We start from the raw sequence: 23,134 nt of genomic DNA on the forward strand, positions 1-23,134 counted from the left end.
TCTATTGTTTCTGAATTGACTTCTCAAGTTTGCAGAAGGTGAGATTTTAGGCCCGGGTGAGTGTTTATACTTGCACATACTAAGGTCGGCTAGCACCAACCTTAGCCCAGGCCAACTGTAGCTGGTCCTGTTCCGGAGCAGGGTTAGCATCGACTTTTCGGGGCTAGCCCCAGAATAACCAGCCAAAATAGGCAGTGTGAAACAGGGTCAAGAACAATGCCTGGAATGCTCACTGTCCAATCACAAAAGCTGCACGGTCACTTAATTTACATATTCTTGTGATGATGCCTCTAATGCATTCTACACATCATTTAGTAAATTCATACTATTTCAACCTTCCATCTGAGGGAAAAATATATATATTTGGTTGCTATGCCTAAGGAATGGTTGCTATGCAGGCTGGTTAATGTCTTCTCACTTAGCCAACTAAAGCTACAACTAGCCTGTGGTTTAGCTAGCCAGGGGCTAAGAACAATGCCTTGAGATTTTTATGTGATCAGACTAGAATTTGTATTTTCTAATGATCCCCAGTTGGTATTCACGTAATAATAAGGAATTCCCCTCTACCACGTTATTTTCTATTGACCCCCCCATTGTAAGAGAGGCAACTTCGTAATCTAGATTTATTTATTTTCTGTTATACATGAATAACAAAACATGCTGAAAAGCTGCTGTATTGCTCAATGTACATGTAGCCAGGTCAAAAATCATAATTTATGGTTCGTAATTCTCCCACGTAGGGAAATGGAGCCTGCGAGAAGAGCCCTGTGGCTTCAGGCTATTCGGTGTGGGAAATGTAGAAAAGTAGGCTACACGTAGCAATGTGTGTAAAAAAAAAACATTTAATCACAGGTGAGACATTTAACTTGTTAAGTACAGTCTGCTTGTTAATTCCACTCACTACTTGTAGCTGTATAGTCTATTTGTTTGTGGTGTTGGTCTTGGCTAGCTTAATGTTTAGGTCGGTAGCCAGCTACAGTAGCTAGCTAGCACTAGTGGCTGCTAGCACCGTCATTAAAAGGGGCTTGAGAGAAGTAGCGAGTACATTTTCTAAGTAGTGAGAACACTAGGGAGCAGGCAATATTTAAAAGTAATCTTTAGACATGGTGTACTTTTCTTAAATGTAGTTTTGTAACTGACTAAAACGGACAACAACAAAACAAATGGTTTGAATAAGGTCAAGTTTTTGCCATGAGCCAATGGGATCCAAATGAGATTAAAGCATTTGCATCACACAAAAACGGTACATCATACAGCACATTATTACACCACTACACTTAGGTTGGAGTCATTAAAACTAGTTTTTAGACCACTCCACAAATGTCTTGTTAACAAACTATAGTTTTGGCAAGTCGGTTAGGCAAGTCTACTTTGTGCATGACACAAGTCATCTTTCCAACAATTGTTTACAGACAGATTATTTCACTTATAATTCACTGTATCACAATTCAAAGACAAAGATCACACTTTTTGGAGAAATGTCCTCTGGTCTGATGAAACAAAAATAATAGAACATTTTGGCCATAATGACCATTGTTATGTTTGGCAGAAAAAGGGGGATGCTTGCAAGCCGAAGAACACCATCCCAACCGTGAAGCACGGGGGTGGCAGCGTCATGTTGTGGAGTTTCTTTGCTGCAGGAGGGACTGGTGCACTTCACAAAATAGATGGCATCACGAGGAAGGGAAATTATGAGATATATTGAAGCAACATCTCAAGACATCAGTCAGGAAGTTAAAACTTGGTCGCGAATGGGTCTTCCAAATGGACAATGACCCCAATTATACTAGCAAAGTTGTGGCAAAATGGCTGAAGATTATCAAAGTTAAGCTATTGGAGTGGCCATCACAAAGCCCTGACCTCGATCCTATAGACTATTTGGACAGAACTGAAAAGGCGTGTGCGAGCAAGAAAGCCTACAAACCTGACTGTTACACCAGCTCTGTCAGGAGGAATGGGCCAAAATTCATCCAACTTATTGTGGGAATCTTGTGGATGGCTACCTGAAACGTTTGACCTAAGTTAAACAATTTAAAGGCAATGCAACTGATTGAGTGTATGTAAACTTCTGACCCACTGGGAATGTGATGAAATAATTCTCTGTACTATTTTTCTGACATTTCACATTCTTAAAATAAAGTGTTGGTCCTGACTGACCTAAGACAGGGACATTTTACTAGGATTAAATGTCTGGAATTGTGAAAAACTGAGTTTAAATGTATTTGGCTAAGGTGTATGTAAACTTCCGACTTCAACTGTATGTACGGTCACTGTGGGAATGACGTCATCGATACACTTATTGATGAAGCTGTTGACTGAGGTGGTATACTCCTCAATGCTATTGGATGAATCCCAGAACTTATTCCAGTCTGTGCTAGCAAAACAGTCCTGTAGTGTGGCATCCACTTTTGTATTGAGCAAGTCACTGGTACTTCCTGCTTTAGTTTTTGTTTGTAAGCAGGAATCGGGAGGATAGAATTATGGTCAGATTTAACAAATGAAGGGTGTGGGAGAGTTTTGTATGCGCCTGTGTGTGTGGAGTAAAGGAGGTATTTTTTTCCCCTCTACAAATTAGGTAAAACGGATTTAAGTTTGCCTGCATTTAAGTCCCCAGCCACTAGGAGTGCCACTTCTGAATGAGCATTTTCTTGTTTGCTTATGGCCTTATACAGCTCTTTGAGTGCGGTCTTAGTACCAGCATCAGTTTGTGGTGGTAAATAGACGGCTACGAAAAATATCGATAAACTCTCTTGCTAGATAGTACAGCTTATCATGAGGTACCCTACCTCAGGCGAGCAATACCTCGAGACTTCCATAATATTAAACATAGTGCACTAGCTGTTATTGACAAGTAGACACACACCACCAACCCTCGTCTTACCGGATGTAGTTGTTCTGTCCTGTCGATGCACAGAAAACCCAGCCAACTGTATATTATCCCTGTTGTCGTTCAGCCTCGACTCTGAAACATGAGATATTGCAGTTTTTAATGTCCCGTTGGTAGGATAGTCTCGAACGGAGCTCATCCAATTTATTCTCCAGTGATTGCACTTTGGCCAATAGAACAGATGGTAGAGGTGGGTTATCCACTCACCAACAAATTCTCATAAGGCACCCCGATTACCGCCCCTTGTACCTCCGTCTTTTCTTCACGCAAATTACTGGGATTTGGGCCTGGTCTCGGAGAAAGTGTATCCTTCACTTCGGATTCATTAAAGAAAAAATCTTCGGCCAGTTTGTGTAAAAAAAAATAATAGCACAGTTGGTTAATGGCCTGTAAAACAGCAGCCATCCCCTCCAACGCCATTCTCTAAAAGTCTTTCATACATTGGTCAGTTATGCATGGATGTGTAGGATTAGAGTTTATTGTTGGCATGTCATGCCTAATTTTGCTGATCTTGCCAGTGAAAAAATAATTGAAGTAGTTGGCAATATCAGTGGGTTTTTGTGATGATTGGGCCATCTGATTCAATGAATGGTTCGCCTTTTTGCCCAAAATTGTATTTAAGGTGCTCCAAAGCTTTTTACTATCATCCTTTTTATCTTTATTTCATGGTACAGTTTGTTCATTTTAGTCACACGATTTCTCAATTTACAGTATGTTTGCCAATTTGGCAATTGCTTATGTCTCTTTCCTGTCAACCATACAATTTTTTAAAAAAAATAATTATGGGTATTTAGCAGTTTTTACAGTCATTTCTTAATGGGTGCATGCTTATTAGTAACTGGAATAAACAATTTCATAAATTATTAAAGTTCAGTGTCTGGTTGGTCCTCATTAAAAGACACCGACCAGTGAATACTATATACATCTTCAACATAAGATCAGTACAAAACCTCTTGTATGATCTCTTAAACACTATATTATGCCCACATGTTTGTGTTCTTAGATAAGGCTACTATGATCACTACATCCAGTTTAGAGCAGATTTCTGTAAATACCCTGGTAGGTTGACTGACATCCTGAACCAGGTTGCAGGCACTGGTTACCATTTGAAGCTTTTCTTTTGAGTGGACAGCTTGATGAGTCAGTATTTAGGTCACCCAAAAAATATATCTCTGTTGATATCACACATATTATCCAGATACTGACTGTTAGTACTTTGTGATCTATGGCAACTTCCCACAAGAATAGGCATTAGGTGAGGCAAGTGAACCTGTAGCCATATTACTTCAACAGCATTTGAAATGAGATTCTCTAAGTTTTAAAGGAACATGACTCTAAATAAACAGCAACACCTCCCCCATTGGTATTCCTGCCTCTAATGTATATTTTATAGCCAAGTATTGCTACCACTGTATCATCAAAAGAATTAGCTAAGTGAGTTTCAGAGAGAACATTAATATACTGGCTATCTGTTACTAGCAAAATATTGATTTCATCAACCTTGTTTCTTTGGCTACATACAGTATGGTAATGTGGGCTATTCAACACTTTTCTGTGTTATTGTTTTTATTGCTTTACTGGGAGGTTTATCAGAGGTAGACATGACAGTGATGTTTATATTTGAGCTGAGAGTGCAGGTGAACTACTCACAGTGGGCTTCCTACTAGAGCAAACCGTATCAGTGCTAACAGTATAACTCCGTTTTCATAAGCGCATGATTACTGCTGACAATTGCTGTCCGATTGACGGAGGCATTCAGGGGAGTTAGAGGAACATAAATTAGGTTACTTACATTATGACTGATAACTCTCTTGGGAAACTGTACATTTGCAGCAGCACTACGACATCTCAGCAACACAATGGTAGGGATTATTTAAGCAGGGCTTGGGTCACTGATAAATCATTGTCTCAACGCAGCCTTGAAATGGGAGGACAGGGTCCAAGCACCAAGATGATTTGGATGGACTCTGTCATTCCTGTAGAGTATATTCTGTTTCCAAAAAGTGTCAACGTTATCTATAAAAGTTATGCCAACAGAGCTACAGTAATCTTTTAGCCAGATGTGTAGTAAAAAGTGGTCTAATCCTTGAAAGTGAAGCCTAAAAGTTGCATCCATTATCATCCTTGCCTATTCAAACATCTCCATGGTAAACCATTCACACTCATTGCACCTGTATTGATGTTTACGCTGGTTTGCAAATTAAAGCTCTGGAGGAATCTCCTGTGATCTCTTACAAGAAAGACAGTCAGAGCTGATCTTTCCCAAGATGCCTTGCACACTTTTCTTAACAAATAACTTCAGAGAAAACATGACACCAAATCTCACATCCCGAGAGCAGGCTAATTTAAGAACTCATTAATGTTAGAAATCTGTTCAGATGTCTCTGTTGAATAGTTGTCGGGTTACAGAGCTGTTACTCCTTTTAGAATCCGGTTTCATTTCACACCACTACTGATGTCGTTTTCTTCCTGCTTTACCTCCCACTGATGGTGAGGGACTGAATGATAGTTTTCATTTTTTTGTTATTTTCCCTTTTTTTAAACTTTTTTTTTAACGAACTTATACATACGATATCAACTTACAGGTGCACACAAACAATGGCGCCATCTTTTCTATCGAGATCCGCATGCCCATACCTCCATCCCTAGTACCTGCATTATTGTTTGCCAAATGGCCTTAAATTGTACCAATTCGTTTTTCTTGGTCACCCATGCTATTTCAATAATAAAAGTTAATTTTTTTCCATTGTGTCAAAGATGACAGATTGATTGATTGATTGATTGATTGACTTCCACGTTTATAGTATACATTTTTTCAAGATGAGTGATGATAAAGTAATCGTCCAGTAAAAAACCTGAAGGCCCGCACACTGTTTCTGCTCCCAATTCACAGTTTAGACTGTTTCGATCCGAAACTGATCTTCGTCAGAAGACAGTGCTCACATCCAAAAATATACACATTTCACCTCACATGACCGTTACGCACATGATGCATGGTTGGTGTGGAAACCATTTAAATTCACTTTTGTGCATAGTCCATCATAATTAATCACATAGGTACTGTACATAAAGTATTATATACATACAAAAGGGTCCAAGTTCAAACCTAGGCAAAAGTAATGAGATTACGTTGGAAACTGTTACCAGCGCATTTAACCATTACATGCGGAACGAGCAGTGGCCATAGATATAATTAGTGACCTATTTCTAAAACAACTTGTGTACCTCTAATAATTTAATATCAGTAGTTACAAGAAAATCTATGTACAAAATGACCAAGTTGAGACCAATATGCCAGAACAAATCAACGTGACATATTCATGTAAGTAATGGTCTAATACATAACTTTTGGTTCAGACCTTTAGGAGACATGGCTGACAAATAGTGAATCCAATACAATTCTCTTCATAGTAATAGATTATCACAATCCCCCCCCCCCCCCCCCCCTAAGAGTTTTAACATGTTCGATACCAATGTATCTCATAGAGCACTCCATGAAATCCACAGCCACAGTGTTTCTCTGATCAAGAGTCCTGATATTACTATTGTGTTCTGCTTTCCCTGTTTCAAATTTTTAGTGGAACACGTAATGTTGCCCTTAATCTTAATGGCCTTGGCCATGATATGTGATTGAACATTGCATTGTTCGTAAAGTTACACTGGGTACATCGGCCACATCTGTAATTACCATCCAGCACATTGTCTAGGAAGGTGCTACGTGGCACCGGTGGAAGATCAGACGTCACCACCATTTGACTGATGTTGAGGAGGGGTCGAAAGACTACCCACGGGGGTTCTAAAAAGCGTATTTTCCAGTTGTGAATCAGGGCTCAAGATGTGCCAGTGTTTTTTTTTTATGATATGGTCAAACTGTTTGCCAAGTGGAGTATTGAAGGAAACTCTGAACACGTTGGTCAAGGCAGGCAGGGTGGTTTGGGTGTGAGGATTCTGGGTCCTTTTTTTTTTATCATCCCTTGCGCCATGCAGCCATTCCTCTGGATAACCCTGCTGTCTGAAAAGCTCATCCAGACAGTCGGCTTATTTGTCATAGTCACTCTGTGTACTACAGATCCTGCGTATGCAAATGTATTGGATGATAGGGTTGTCATAGGGTTGTCAGAACTCAATCTGTTTGACCTGACGAAGATCTGTTTTGCATCAAAATGTAGACAATAAAGTGGTGAATTATTTGAAACTATCTACATTTGTCAGTGCAAAATTATTTTAAAATTCTGTCATGTAAATAAATGTATTTCCTGTTACCAAGTCATTTACGGTTTCTCTGCCTTTAGTTTTCCATGTGGGCCTATTTTTCGATGAATTCTGAAAAGCTATCCAAGGATTGTTCCATAAGGTTGTGTTTCTAGAGTGATATTGGTTCTTGTAGAATGTTTCATTTTCTTCCATATCATTATAGTGTTCTTAACTATGAAGTTGTTCATGTTCTTAGCTTTATCCTTGGAAAATAGACATGTGAAAAGATTCTGGGGGTGAGCATGTGCATCTTCAATATGTACACATTGTTCCTCTTTAGTGCATTTAACTATATGTGGCAAGTACAAGCCTTGGGTGGCAGGTTGATACAATCCCGAGTCTGGAAGGTTTAAACCATCCTCGGACTTAGGAAGAGGTAATACTTTTTAATTTTTATTCTACGACGAGTATGCTTTTTTTAAAGAATGTCAGTGGTGAGGTAATTGGTATTACCAAAAAATAAATACGAAAACTTTGGCAGCAATGTCATTCTATAGAGATATTACAGGTATTCTACCTGTAAGATTGATGGGATAGTTTTCAAGCATACAGTGTGTTTATGACAACTGTAAACCCCTCCTAATGTAACCCTGTGCTACCTACCACCTTCATCTCCACCCCTATCCAGCTGTGATGTCCTTCCTCCCCTCCAGCTGTTACATTCCCCCGCCTCTCCCAGGGTTCTAGCTACCCAACATGTCTAGCTAACCCACATGTGCAGACAAGCCTCCTCATCCCTCATATGCACTGTGATGGAGTCAGAGCACAGATGTAGCTGCCATCTGTAGCACACACAACTAACTCTGCTGCTCCGCTCAGTTCAAACAGATGCTTTTTCCTGCCACTGGTGTTTTACGGCCTGTTGGCTAAATATGGGCACTCAAGTGCCCTTGGAAAATACGGTCTGGAAGACCGCATCAGAGAGTGTAATTAGAAGTGTTTGGGCTAGCTGGTCGATTTGATCTGTTGATGGAGAGCGCTCCTCTCCATAAACAATAAGCCATTTCCCACACTGTGCGATTTCCTGCCCTGTGCTCCAGTCCAGTGAGGTTAGCTGCATGAATAGACATTCCATATGGGTGATGTAAGTCCTAGTGAAAAGCCTAAAACAAATCAAAGTTTTGTGAAATGCTTGAATGCCTTCCAGCTGTCAGTAGCTTATGTATGTGCTGCCTCTTCTGTCATTCCAGAATGTGTACTACACCAGCACCCAGCAGTTACATGTAGGGGTGCTCAGTCCCACTATCGATGACGATGACAACAAGTGCCTGGTGGATGTGAACAGCCGACCGCGCCTCATCGAGTGTAGCTACGCCACAGCCAAGCGCATGAAGCTCCACTGGCTATTTACTCAGGTAAGAAACCATACAGACCTGACCAACACACTCAGACTGCTCACTGAATATAGACCAGCAAGTAATCAAAAATGGCAGGTCAATAATCTAAATTAATACTTGGTTGCAAGGGAGTTGGATCATTAGTAAATGTGGCACAAGTGGAGGTAGATATCTTGGGTACATTTTAGGGTGTAATATTCACAGAAGTCCATGGCTCTGTGCTCAGTGTGGTTGGGTTGGTCTCATTAAGGAGTATCACAGGAATAAGAGTTTTACGGTCCATAGACCTCTCCACATTCCTCCAAACCATTTAGATGTGAACAGTAAATACATCATAATGACTCTCTCTGTCTTCATTATTGGACTGGCTCACTGAGCACAGTGGCCTGTAATGAGGGCCACATCAACATGGCCTGAAGAGTCCTGAAGTTTTGAAGGTGCAATTAAAACCGTTCTGATCATGTTCAGTGTCGTCATAATGTATGCACTCAAAATATCAATAGTGGGGTGCAAACCTTGAATTCAACTTCTGGGAATTGTGTTTACAGATAAAGATGTTTTTTTTCTCCATTGGTGGATCACTTATTTTGGGTGGATGCCCGCACAAGTTACAAACTTGTAGGTTCTGTACCTTATCCCCCCCAAAAATTATAAGGAGTGAGACATTGAAAACATACTATACAGTAGAATGTACTGTAGGTCAAATGCCTGGATTGGTTGAATCTCTAGCACTAAAATGCCTAAAATTCAAGGTATTGTCAATATTGGATTCAACCTATTTGCTTCTATAGTTTTGACATTAGTGTGATGCCTTGTGAACTTACTGAGAAGGAAATCCTGTTGTATGTTCCGTTCAAAGGTTTTCATTGAAATGCTGCTAAGCACAGTTTTACATCTTGATATAATTTTTCTTTGATTATGTTGGAAGGATCATTGTTGATGGAACTGTGTCAGATTCTTAGTTAGAATGTACCGACCTGGTTTCACTGAAGTATAGGTAGCTCTGCGATGTAAAATTATTTTAATGCTTCGTCTCACGTGTCACATATCTACATGACTCTTCTGTAGGTGGTTTCTTGGTTTAGCATTGTATAATTCAAGAAGGAATGGAGTCAGACACCATGCATTATTGATCGCATTTCTGCTAGACATAGTGTGAAATGTGTTTTACCTCAAAAGGAAGTAGGATGCATCGATACAACTCAAGCATAGGGTTGTACGGTGCTGTAGCTAGGAGGAATGTTCCCATTCTAGCTTAAGCGTTACCACACTTAAATTCTACGAGATGGAGAAGAGCAGCAATCAATGCCTCTCTCTGTGGTTGAATGTGCCTGACAATTGTGTGACTTCTCTTCGCTTTAGAGCCTTATAGTGGAAATTCAACAAGTGAAATAATTGTGATGTATCTTGGGAAGCAGAAGAAAAGAAGTGGGTGTTTTTGTATTTGTAAAGATTTTGTCAGCAGTTAAGGTGGCTGCAGCGTGGGCTGAAGTATGGAGACACAGAGGGTTTAGGTGTAAAGAGCCCTGCTTGGGAGACAGTCTTAACACGCTGATTAAACACATCTAATTAGCTTTCTGTTCATCCTCAGTGCTTTCACTGACTCGATGACAAGTGCTTCTGTTTTCTACTATCCTTTGTACTTTTCTACTACATGGTGTATATTCTGCCTCTCATGTTGGCCTACCCACTGTAAATACGTCCTCCTTATGCAACACACAAACGCATGCACACAGACTCCCAAACTGTTCACTCAAAAATAATCAATTAGATGAAAGAACACAGGAGAGTTGGTTAACCTTTCACCCCTGCTTGTGAACCCAGGACCATTATCATTCTGACTCGCTGGTTCACTCTCTATAGCAAATCAATATGTTGGTTTTGCAGCAGCCCACGGGATCAAGCACAGGGAGCAAACAGGACTGGTCCTCTGCCAGTACAGAATTCAACCTCAGGCCTCGTATTGTAATGCAGCCTCTCCTGGAGAGAACGCAGGCTTTTTAAGCACCCTTAAGGTTATAATGGTTATTGGTGTTTAAAATATTTTGATGTTGACTTCCCAGATAGAGGAAGGCTGAGAAATGCTGATATTTGTTGCTGTGTGAAATTGTTCTGAAGTGTTCAGTGACTCACTGGAATTCAACTGCCTCAGAAAATATTTGCTATTTAGCCAAGTATAGCCAAAACATCAGGTCAAGAACATTATGCCGAAGACCTGGGGTAACTTGGCAGGCTTGATGGTAATCTTGCAAATATGAGTAGAATCTGGATTAAATTATGAATATTTTCTGTATATAAATGCGTGTTTTAGCAGTTTGGTAGATACCTCGTAAATATTTCAGGAAGTGCCTCTGGCAAAGTATGATAATGACAGAATGAAAAATGAATGTATTATTGTTTTATACTTTGAAACAACTTCAGATGTCTAAACACAGTCTTAACAATTGATGAGCTGAAATAAATACAGCAGCAATGATAAGAAAAATGTACATGTACAACTTCTTTCATATGTGACTTTTTGGTTCTACTGCATTGTGTAGCTCAATTAGTTTTCTTTGTCATATCTTATTTGCAGGTAATGTTTTCCTTGGACTCATTCCAGGCTATATGCACCATGTGGCCAATGAGGTGTATCTAATGGCTAATGTTTTCTTCATTTGGTTGAACATATGGAATCCACCATGTTATATTTCATGCTACTGTACATCTGACAACCAGTACTACACGTGGAGATGTTGATTACTGATGAAAGACTATTAGTGAATATGTAAACTGTATCCGTCCCCCATGTATTTGACAGAATGCACTCAAGCAGATAATTGTTTCATTCCATAGCTTTTAGGCATGCAAGACCTGACAAGCACTCTTAACTAAACAGACAGTATTCTATTATAATGAAAACCTATCATATCCTGAATCAGTGACATCAACTAGACTCTGTCATTTTGATTAATTCACTTTCAAATTAACCTGACCAAATCCTCAGTATGCTGTATGTGCAACAAAACATTAATGACAAATTGACAATGAGATTGCTTAGAGGTGGTTGTTGACTCTGCGTATAAATATTAATCCCTCATAAAATGTCCTCTTAACTATTAATTGGTAAGTGCAAATCTTAAGGATGTGTATTGGTCTGAATTTCTGAACCTTAACATGCCCTAGCCTCTTTCTTATTAGAGCATCTAATCTTGAACCAAAACGAAAGCCCATTTTAAAACGGTTGCCTTTCCAGTTTGAGTCATCCTTCTTCCTGACTGAGAGGTGATGGTAGATTTTCTGGCCCTGAAGTTACACATAGATAGGGAATTTATCTGATCTGTACAGTTACTCCCATCGCACTGGTCCAACCCAAAGCTTTAAGGCCTCCAATACATGTGAGAGACTCTCCGCTCTAACAGATGGCAAAGAGAGATGAGATGGAGAGACACTTCGACGCACACGATTCCTTAGGTGACAAAGATTGAGTGACCAAGTGTAAGGTTTTTTTTCTCAGGTGACGTGTGAAAATGTTTTCTTCTCATCTAATGCTGTCTTCTATTATCACATAATCTTGGCATTCCTACTGAGTGCTACTGAGTATAATGGTAGATAGCATCAGCATGCTCATGAAGCTAGAACAACACTCTATCTGGGAAGGCCCCAGTGCTGGCGCCAAAGGGAAATCCATACAAAACAGAGCTGCGGGTGCTTGTTAAGCTATACACATCAACCCCATCCATTAATTCATAGCACTGTGGGGTTAAGGTGACACAGCAATCAACGACATGCACACCAATGATGCTGTCGCATCCCACTGTAATTTGATCTACTTGTTTTTCCTTTCAGGGAGGTTCCGTTCAGAACAGGAAATCAAAGCGATGCCTTGAGCTGGTGGCCAGCAATGACAACGAGTTCGGGTACCAGCTGGCCCTTCACAAATGCACGGGACAGAAATGGTCCATCACAAACACACTGCCTGGCAGTGCCCTATGATGGGCTCCTCTGAGAGAACACTGGATATAATGTAGCACACTGGGCTGGGTGGGGTGCTTATTCTGTTGCTCCTATGGACTTTCTGTTGTGGATAAAGGAGAATGGTGTATGGTTAATGACAGGCATTGGAGGACCCATGATGTCTTTTGTTCACCAGTTGACATCACATGATAAATGTTAAACATTTTCTTTCTCCTATGGATCAGCCATAGATGGTTGATATTGTGCATTATGAGATACTACAATGTTATGAAACATATTTTGTTAAGAGTGTAGTTGGTTTTCTGTTGACTTGAAGGTTGTACTGGGTTCTATATGTTCATTGTTGTACTTGGTAAATAACTGCTACCGTGTAGCAAGCATTATGAAAAGTTCTCTGCTGTTTTCTTTTCTTCTAGTGTCTCAGGTTTGTAGGATAAGTTTATTATGCGATTAAGCTGTACAGTTTTGGGGAATTGCCAACATGTTGGAATATAAATATATATGGAAATAATATACTATTTTCTAAGTGTAAATATTCAAAATATTTATAATATATGCCAGTAAAAGTACTGATGCTATATGAATGTGTTGCAGTGTTTTTTTCCAATGGTACAATGTTGTGTGCCCTTTCCATGTAAACTGCCACCAGCTGTTCCGTATGTGCGTCTGTCCCATGTGACACAAGGCAAATGTCATGTAATCAAAATGAATGCGTGTCTTTCCCCTTATGCTCATGCCTTTAAGGTTATAGCTCTCTCAACATACAGAAGTGAATCATTATGTTCACTTTTTTAATGGATGCGGATTACACAAATTCTATTAATGATCACATACAGATATAGGATCTTTATGTGATCACTATTTTGTTGTTGAGCAGCAGGAACTTGTAGTGTATTCGAGGTTTAAAAAGTATTCTGCAGTGTCACTTTTCCACTTTAAAATGTCAGACTTGATTTGCCCTAGTGAAAAATGATCATCATAATAATTCACATTTCCTGTTGCTGCAGGATTATTTTCAAAATAATATCCTACATCTGTATACTCTTATGGTTTTGTGCAATAATGTATCAAAAACATTTTGCGAGCACCCACACCCACACACACAATATACACACAGGGAGAAAATTGGAGAAATTACATCTTGTCAGTTTCTCAGTGATATCAGTAGAAGCAGACAGCAGTCTAGAATCAGGGCTTGTTTCTGTTGAAGCCTTTCTATTCTGACTGTTGTGTGTACCCGGGGAGGAGAGGAGTGGCACATTCCGTTTTCAACATGCCAGTCCTCATTAACATCCACATTCATGCCGGGCCAGGGGAGGCGTGCCATTAAATATACATGTAAACCCACTTTCATCAGAGCTTCCTTCGCCAACATTTAAATGAGGAAAATATTTTTTTTGCGTTCTCAAATTCAAAATGGAATTGATTTTCCAAAGGTTGCGAACTGATATGCACAAACCTCATGTGGAAAACCATATTCATCAACTAAAATTTTGCCACAGTAGTTGTATTGCTCTAAATTCATCAAATAATGCAGAACCACATACAGTGAACTCTTCAAACAAATCTCACGTTCAGTGAGATATTCAAATCTGTGAATCTCAGCGTGACATTGAGTTATTTATGACACTGGAGCTCTTCTTGTTAACGCATAGAATAGGTGGCCTTTTTGCATAATGTTAATCGTGAATCTTTAAAACCTTTCTGATGAGCATAATGATGAGAGCACCTGCTTTGAAATGTCCTCTTTAGACTGACAGGAAAAGCATTATGATTCACATACCGTGAGAAATGCAAGTGTGACTTATTACATGATGACAACATGGACCTGTTAAATCAATCCCAGTAACAGTGATTCTAAGATACCTAAAAAAGCATGTGCATCATATGAGAAATAGTATTACATTTTATATACACTGCTCAAAAAAATAAAGGGAACACTAAAATAACACATCCTAGATCTGAATGAATGAGATATTTTTATTAAATACTTTTTTCTTTACATAGTTGAATGTGCTGACAACAAAATCGCACACAAATTATCAATGGAAATCAAATTTATCAACCCATGGAGGTCTGGATTTGGAGTCACACAAAATTAAAGTGGAAAACCACACTACAGGCTGATCCAACTTTGATGTAAGGTCCTTAAAACAAGCCAAAATGAGGCTCAGTAGTGGGTGTGGCCTCCACGTGCCTGTATGACCTCCCTACAATGCCTGGGCATGCTCCTGATGAGGTGGCGAATGGTCTCCTGAGGGATCTCCTCCCAGACCTGGACTAAAGCATCCGCCAACTCCTGGACAGTCTGTGGTGCAACGTGGCGTTGGTGGATGGAGCGAGACATGATGTCCCAGATGTGCTCAATTGGATTCAGGTCTGGGGAACGGGCGGGCCAGTCCATAGCATCAATGCCTTCCTCTTGCAGGAACTGCTGACACACTCCAGCCACATGAGGTCTAGCATTGTCTTGCATTAGGAGGAACCCAGGGCCAAGCGTACCAGCATATGGTCTCACAGGGGGTCTGAGGATCACATCTCGGTACCTAATGACAGTCAGGCTACCTCTGGCGAGCACATGGAGGGCTATGCGGCCCCCCAAAGAAATGCCACCCCACACCATGACTGACCCCCCGCCAAACCGGTCATGCTGGAGGATTTTGCAGGCAGCAGAACTCCACGGCATCTCCAGACTGTCACGTCTGTCACGTGCTCAGTGTGAACCTGCTTTTATCTGTGAAGAGCACAGGGCGCCAGTGGCGAATTTGTCAATCTTGGTGTTCTCTGGCAAATGCCAAACGTCCTGCACGGTGTTGGGCTGTAAGCACAATCCCCACCTGTGGACGTCGGGCCCTCATACCATCCTCATGGAGTCTGTTTCTGACCGTTTGAGCAGACACGTACATTTGTGGCCTGCTGGAGGTAATTCTGCTGGGCTCTGGCAGTGCTCCTCCTGCTCCTCCTTGCACAAAGGCGGAGGTAGCGGTCCTGCTGCTGGGTTGTTGCCCTCCTACGGCCTCCTCCATGTCTCCTGATGTACTGGCCTGTCTCCTGGTAGCGCCTCCATGCTCTGGACACTACGCTGACAGACACAGCAAACCTTCTTGCCACAGCTCGCATTGATGAGCCATCCTGGATGAGCTGCACTACCTGAGCCATTTATGTGGGTTGTAGACTCCGTCTAGAGTAGACTAGACTAGAGTGAAAGCACCGCCAGCATTCAAAAGTGACCAAAACATCAGCCAGGAAGCATAGGAACTGAGAAGTGGTCTGTGGTTACCACCTGCAGAAGCACTGCTTTATTGGGGGTGTCTTGCTAATTGCCTATAATTTTCACCTGTTGTCTATTCCATTTGCACAACAGCATGTGAAATTTATTGTCGATAAGTGTTACTTCCTAAGTGGACAGTTTGATTTCACAGAAGTGTGATTGACTTGGAGTTACATTGTGTTGTAAGTGTTCCCTTTATTTTTTTGAGCAGTGTATATTTTTTTGCAGACATTGTACAAACTTTACATAAAGATACTGATTTCATTCCTGGATATGTCACTGAGTAATGACCATCTTGCTTTGACAACTGAACATTTTTTCCAATATCTGAAATTCTGGTTCTATGAATGGCATCGCTTCTTGTTTTTAGTTTTTTTCATCTGAAAACCAGAGCTTTCTGAGAAGTCTAGAAGTCCTAACCCAGTAAAGCAGTGGTGTCTTTGGTCTGTGTGCGTGAGACGGTCCCATTACCCTTACCCACATTTATAATTCAGGTTTCTGCCTCTTGGGAGAAAGGCAATGAGAGATCGCACCGCGATAATCATGCACACTTGCAGTTACAGCTGCCTCTGACACAGCCGCAATAAAAAAGAGTGAGAAGAGATATATTCTTGGCACAAAACAAGCCCACTGTGATCGGGGGAATCAGAAAAGGTTTGGGTAGAAAATGGAGGGAGTCGGCACCTTGTCTGAATTGAGAATGAATAAATGTCCCACAGGACTCACTGGAGGAGAGAGTTTATCAGTTGTGGATCCTGCAGGTAAGATACAGGTGGCTAAGTGAAGCAGAAGAGCCACCGCAGGAGGGCCCAGGGGATACGAGAGACATATTGGAACTGGGGCTGGCGATGGGGAGCCAACTTTCAATTGAAAATTCAATTAAATCTTGCTCAAAGTAAAGTCATTTGTCATCTATATATTGCATATATATTTCAAGCCTGCTGAGCTGTAAAAGAGACCGATTTATAGTCATAGCTTTACACTGGTTTAGTGTGAACCTACATCCAACACATAGGGGTGGCAGCATAGCCTAGTTGTTGGAGCATTGGACTAGTAACTGAAAGGTTGCGAGATCGAATCCCCGAGCTGACAAGGTGCAAATCTGTCATTCTGCCCCTGAACAAGGCAAGATAACCCAGTGTTCAGGCAGTCATTGAAAATAAGAATTTGTTCTTAACTGACTTGCATAGTAAAAAGTCCCTGTTGTTTTCCAAATCTAAAGTGCATTTTATCCACACCATCTCTTTGAGGATGCTTAATTTAAGTCACCTTATTTTCAGATCCCAAGACGTCACACCAGAGGTGAACATACAAACACGACAAATCTACATGTCCTGCTGATACAAGATTCATCTCTGACCTTTTAATACTATCCTTGAATGCCTTGAGCTATGCACAGGAACTGACTGACAAACATATCTGCATATATTGTGGTCTGTGTGTGGTACAAAGGGGACATGAGAAAAAAGAACATTCACGAGGTGTGCTGTGCACTGATGGATAGCTTTCCAGAGGTTCACATGTATTAAAAAGGCAACCACAATAGCATGCAGTACCATCAGCTTTTTTTAGGTTATGCCCCTTGTACATCTCAGACCAAACTCAAACCATATCTGAAGTGAATTGAAGCCTTGCAACTCATCCATAAACTACTCTGAAAGTATTATTTTAGTCCTTTCGCATTTCCTCACTGTTTTCACAGTGCTCATTTCGATTGGACATCCACTAGTGCAACTTCAAAGCTCCTCCAAAGCAAATGTCAGGTGGACTGTCTGTCAGTAGATCGATACATGTTATTGAAGCAGTCGGTGTTCGCTTCTCTGCTCCAGATAGAGCAATGAAGCTGAATAGTACGGCTTTCTGTATTTGTCAAACTTCTGGATCCTCACACAGAGGCAGAAGGAGCCTTGATAAATCATAAGGCTCATTTCCTGGGCCTCACTTTCTTGATGCTTATGGATTACAGCAGTATGCTGGATGACAGTGTACATTTACACAAGGCACACATACAGTATGTCTGTACACCTCAATTACTGCCTAAGAACATTTGGTTGTATGACGGCGCCTGCAGTGACGGATTGTGCCATTGCCCAATGGAATAGTGTTTGAATAAAGAGTTCCAATCCTCTAAATTAAGGTTGTCTCATCTTTTTATACCACTGCGTTTTGCTTTTGTTCTTTTGCCAAGTCTTACTGTATACATTTCTATAGTTATTATACCAGCCCTCCAATTGCACCAAACCCTCCTGTGGACTGTTGTGAAATTACTTTTCTCTTGTATATAACCACACCCTCTGTTAAGCTCTGCGTGAATAAATCAAGCTGAAAATTACACAGGTATCTTGGCGTCATGAAGCAGACAGATTTGGAGCAAGTCTGCAAATGAATTCATTACATACTGAGAGGAGGGAGAACCTTTTGGAGAGTCAGCGTTTCTCTGTTCAGCATGAGCTCATCACTTGGAGAGACTATCCTGGGAGGCAATATAAAGAGTGAGTGGATCTTTATTGAAATAAATAGACATGCACACAGCTCAGAAAACCTCTCAACACAACCAAATATCAATTGCAATTAGTGTGTAGGAATATTTCATGCAAAATACCTTGAGATTTTGGTGCTGTACTGAATGTTTGATCTTAAAAAGTGCAATCAAATATGCTGACTTATATTCTAAATTAATCATAGATTGCCTGTTAGGCAAACAGCACCTTTCAAGTTGGAGTTCAATATTTCAATGGTGTTTACTTTACAGGGATAAAGACCCATTTTATGACCACCTGGTGGTGAAATTCTCTCGGCGGTGCACACAATACAATAAGCCCTAATCCTCTGTATATTGCAGTAGGAAACCCATCAATACTTCTGAATGGCCTTGTGACTCAGCTTCATAAAATACATTGCTTATGGCATTGAAACACATCATGTGCTTCCTGGCGATACATATTGGGTTTAGAGTCCTAGTTTGTACAATGATTTATAAACGTCTGAGTCATTTAGATTTTTCAGGGTTTTAATGTGAACCTCATCCTTGAAGTCTGCAAAAACAGAAGCACGACCAGAAGCTTTCTGTTCCCCTGCCGTTCCTAGTTTAGTTAATATACTTTTGATCAACATCTCAGCTCAACTTTGTTTTCCGTGCGCTTTTCCGGTCTGTGTAATTAAATCATCTACATATGAGAGGTGAACTTCTCCTTTATAGGCAAGGTTGATCTTTTATGTAGGCTACTGATCTTCCTCTAAAGTAAAAGTTCATGCAATTACAATATTTATTTCTTTATCTACGTCTCTGCCTTTGCATGATCAGTAATCTTCTCACTTGAGCTGTAATTCTTACACTTAGAGACACTTTGACATGACCTCATTTATGAGCAGGTTAGCGTTTTTAGCGTTCATCATGAATCTTGTTTTGGAAGCAGTTCTGCAGAGTGGTCACTACAGCCACAATGTCATAAAATCTGATTTTAAACCTAACCCTAACCACTCTACTAACCCTAATGCCTAACCCTAACCTTAAATTAGGAACAAAATAACATTTTAGCAGCTGGCCCATCTGGTGGAAATCACTCAGTTCTGCCTCCAGGGCAAGACTCATGGATAGATGATAACTGAAAGCAATACACTGCAACTTTGAAGAAATCCATTAGTTTATACATTCAGAGTGCAGGGTGAGGTCTAGCCCCCCATTAGAAGACTGACAGTTCTCAGTGGTGGTGGTGGTGGTGGTGGTGGGGGGGGGGGGGCAGATAGGGGGACAGGTCAGCTCAATCACTGGGGCAGTGTTTTCATACAGCTGAGCTAAGGTTTGTTTTAATTGGAAAATGAACAGGGATATGTCAGGAATACATTTGCCAGCACATCCCCATGCTTGTGTCAAGTAGGGATCACATAACAGTGACATGGGGTGAATAGATACAAACAGAAGGCAACACTAAATGAGGCCTCCTACTAGGCTGGCCTTCTGAGGCTGACCAGACCGGGCACCAAAATATTTAAACAGAGGTTAGACACTTGGCCCACAATATAAATGGTCTGCCTTGTACTGTATGTGTGATATGATTTGATTTAGGTTTCATCTTGGACAGATATTGCAACCTGAGTAATCATGCTCACTCTGTACGCTAGACACAGGACCAAACCTCACCACAGCATTAATCACATTCACATTGTGGTTTGTATTGTCAAACAATATGAACATTTCCACAGAGACAGATGCCTCAGTAGGAGCCAGGAGGTGTGTGGTATGAGTAAGTGTATACTGTATATGTGTATTTTCACATGTGATCACCCCAGGTTCTCTTTCATCCCTTCTCCTTACTTTCGATGATTGTCTGATGGCTGCGATACAAAACACAATAGGGGAAACTGGGGCATAGAGGAAGGAGCGTTACCTTTGTATTAATATGCTGATAGAACTATGTGTGATAACAAGCTCCATGCCTCATAGATGCTGCAGTATTACCCTCTGCGGTGCAGGTTTTATCCTCCTCATCCCACTAATGCAACCTGGCTGCAGAACTGATTAGGCTGCCTGCAGACAAACCTGCCCTCTGACACATTGTTTCAGATTAGCAGTTTCCCAGGGAGCAAATTGCCCACAAGCCTGGAGATGATAGCTTTTGATATGACAAAAAAGGGTTCAGGTCTTAAACTATTTGTTGCCCATTGTTACCCATAAATACAATTAGATTATAGAATATAATAGCTATTGAGATTGTCAGTGTGTGAGATTGTGTTTTATTACCTCCGCTAAACTAAACATACAGTATATATTGGAAATGTACTGCTGCACTCAGGGTTAACAATGCAATTGTATTGATTATGAAAAGGATTTATGGTTTGATACTGTTAAATAAACCAATAATTACACTCTCTAAGGGATAAACATTCATTTACAGACATGCTGATCATATTAGTGTTGAGTTTGTTGGGTAGAAGAAAGGAGTTAGAGTCTCTAGGTCAAAACCATACAAACACTAGGCATAGATTTAATATGCCTCTCACTCCTCCTTCCCCACTGAAACCATTTGACCTGAGTAGCATGAAACAAGAGGCATTCACATTGAGCAGCTGTGATGTTGTTTCCTTGGCCGGAACAAGGGATGCGACAGATGCTGAGATAGTTTGATATGCTAATGATATCTGTCAGGAGAAAACTGTAAGCAGAGGAGGGTGTTTGATACTGCACAACAGTGGGCAAGGTCACACACACACATACACACACACACACACCAATGTGCAAGTACAAAATATTGATCCATGCCAGCACACTACCCAGAGAGACAAAAAATGTGTGAGACAGAAAGAACAAGACGGGGGAGAGCGATAGAGAGAGAGAGAGGAGAAAATAAGAAGTCATTACTGTAATTAATTTGGGACGATGTGCTCATATCAGCACTAAGACACAGTAATGGAAGCCCTTGAAGTTAGGACTGTGGAATGACCACACAAGGAGTGCCAGCCAGGGAAGGATGAAGTGCAAGGCCAAGTGCTGTGAGGTCATTCAGAGTGGTGCTCACAGTGACAGCCTGATGAAGTCAGTCTATCAACTTTCTGAGTGCTCCAGCAGTATATCAAACATATTGATCACTGAGCCACGTATTGAGCTGCACATTGTGCCCTTGCCACATCTCATGAGAGAGCTCGTTTGGATGGGCCAGGATTATTTCCTTGCCTTTTTTAGTATTGTGAGATAGATATAGTGACAGGCATCACCAGCCTTGACAAACAAAGTGTGTGTGTGTGCGTGTGTGTGTGCATGAAGTGGCTGTTTGAAGAGGCAGACAGACACGGTGGTCCCTCTGCGTCTGCCTCCTACACCGCCTGTCTGTCTACAGGAATGGTGCACCCAGAGAATTAGGCCACTGCCAGGGGGATGACAGCTCAGTGACACACCACTCCAACAGCATAACACCACATCTGAAAATGTCTTATTCTGTCAAACAATCTGTGTGTTGTACTTGAATGAACTCTAATATGCGATATATGGGTGTGACTTTTGGAATGTTTTGAGTTGAGTAATAATCAAGGTACTGTAACAGACACATCTCAGGGGTTTTCTTTTTTTAAATGGTATTTTTCTTTAAATGTTTTACAATTTTACCCCTTTTTCTCCCCAATTCCATGGTATCCAATTTAGTAGCTACTATCTTGTCTCATCGCTACAACTCCTGTACAGGCTCGGGAGAGACGAAGGTTGAAAGTCATGCGTCCTCCGATACACAACCCAACCAAGCCGCACTGCTTCTTAACACAGCGCCATCCAACCTGGAAGCCAGCCGCACCAATGTGTCGGAGGAAACACTGTGCACCTGGCAACCTTGGTTAGCGCGTACTGCGCCCAGCCCGCCACATGAGTCACTGGTGCACAATGAGACAAGGATTTCCCTACTGGCCAGACCCTCCCTAACCCGGACGACGCTAGGCCAATTGTGTGTCGCCCCACGGACCTCCCAGTCGCGGCCGGTTACGACAGAGCCTGGGCGCGAACCCAGAATCTCTGGTGGCACAGCTGGCGCTGCAGTACAGCACCTTTAACCACTGCGCCACTCGGGAGGCCTGGGGTTTTCTTTTAAGTAGAGTTAGGTACATACACACAGTATCACTAAGTGCACAGAGTATCCTATATTAGGGTAGACTAAAGTGTATTTTAACACTTTATTCATCCCTCCTCTACTCTTCTTCAGTTTATCAGCATGAGCCTTGTCATTATATGCTTCCTTTTCAATTCACATTTGCTTAAAACATTAGTTCCCTACTGCAATGTATTGTTTTTTTTTATTATCCAGGCGTCACTCAAAATACTATCTGAAACCATATATTTAATGACACGAGAAAAGTCACTTATTTGTTGTTGAAAAAAGCCTAAGCCGCAGTAAATTGTTTCCTAGTGACTAACGCACTGAGCAAAATTAATTATACAGTGACTGCACAGAGCTCAGAAGAAAGTGAGAGACAAGCCACCCAGGGAATGAGTCTGCAAAACTTTCCACACTTCTCCTCTGGAATCTCATTTGAATGTAACTTTAGAGCCCATCAGTCTCAATCTTGAGGAAACAAAATCAATAGGAACTGGGCAAAGCAAATTGAACCAGAGGAAAGAGGGGTGGTAAATTGTCTTAAAGCCTTGTTTCTCTTACATAGTACTTTACCAAACTGGATACATGTTTAAAGTGTTATAGATGTCTCTGACTGTGAGTAAGGTGCCCGAATCAGAGTGTGCAGATTTGTAATAGACTTCATTAGATAAGGAATTAGGTAAAATCTCAAATGTTTTCCACATCGAATTGGGAATATGAATTTCAACATATCTACCAAGAAATTGCTTTATTCCATTTTTTATTTTAATGCATCCCTGAAATGTCAGCTGATGGCCACTAGACACAGGAGTTAGCCACTAGATTACTATTTTTACACATTTGCCATTACACA

General features: G+C 41.0%; 1 protein-coding gene across 1 annotated transcript in view; it reads left to right on the plus strand.

The window, feature by feature from the left end:
- The window catches only part of LOC109887362 (polypeptide N-acetylgalactosaminyltransferase 18), an 87,331-nt gene extending 74,317 nt beyond the window's left edge, over positions 1 to 13,014 (plus strand). The window contains exons 10-11 of the mRNA XM_020478766.2: positions 8,332 to 8,496; positions 12,307 to 13,014. Of these exons, the coding sequence (XP_020334355.1) occupies positions 8,332 to 8,496; positions 12,307 to 12,453 (312 nt within the window). The 3' untranslated portion in view covers positions 12,454 to 13,014. The remainder of the gene's footprint in view (positions 1 to 8,331; positions 8,497 to 12,306) is intronic.
- Positions 13,015 to 23,134: the final 10,120 nt, after the last annotated feature.

The sequence above is a fragment of the Oncorhynchus kisutch genome, linkage group LG3 (assembly GCF_002021735.2).
Source record: "Oncorhynchus kisutch isolate 150728-3 linkage group LG3, Okis_V2, whole genome shotgun sequence".
NCBI lineage: Eukaryota > Metazoa > Chordata > Actinopteri > Salmoniformes > Salmonidae > Oncorhynchus > Oncorhynchus kisutch.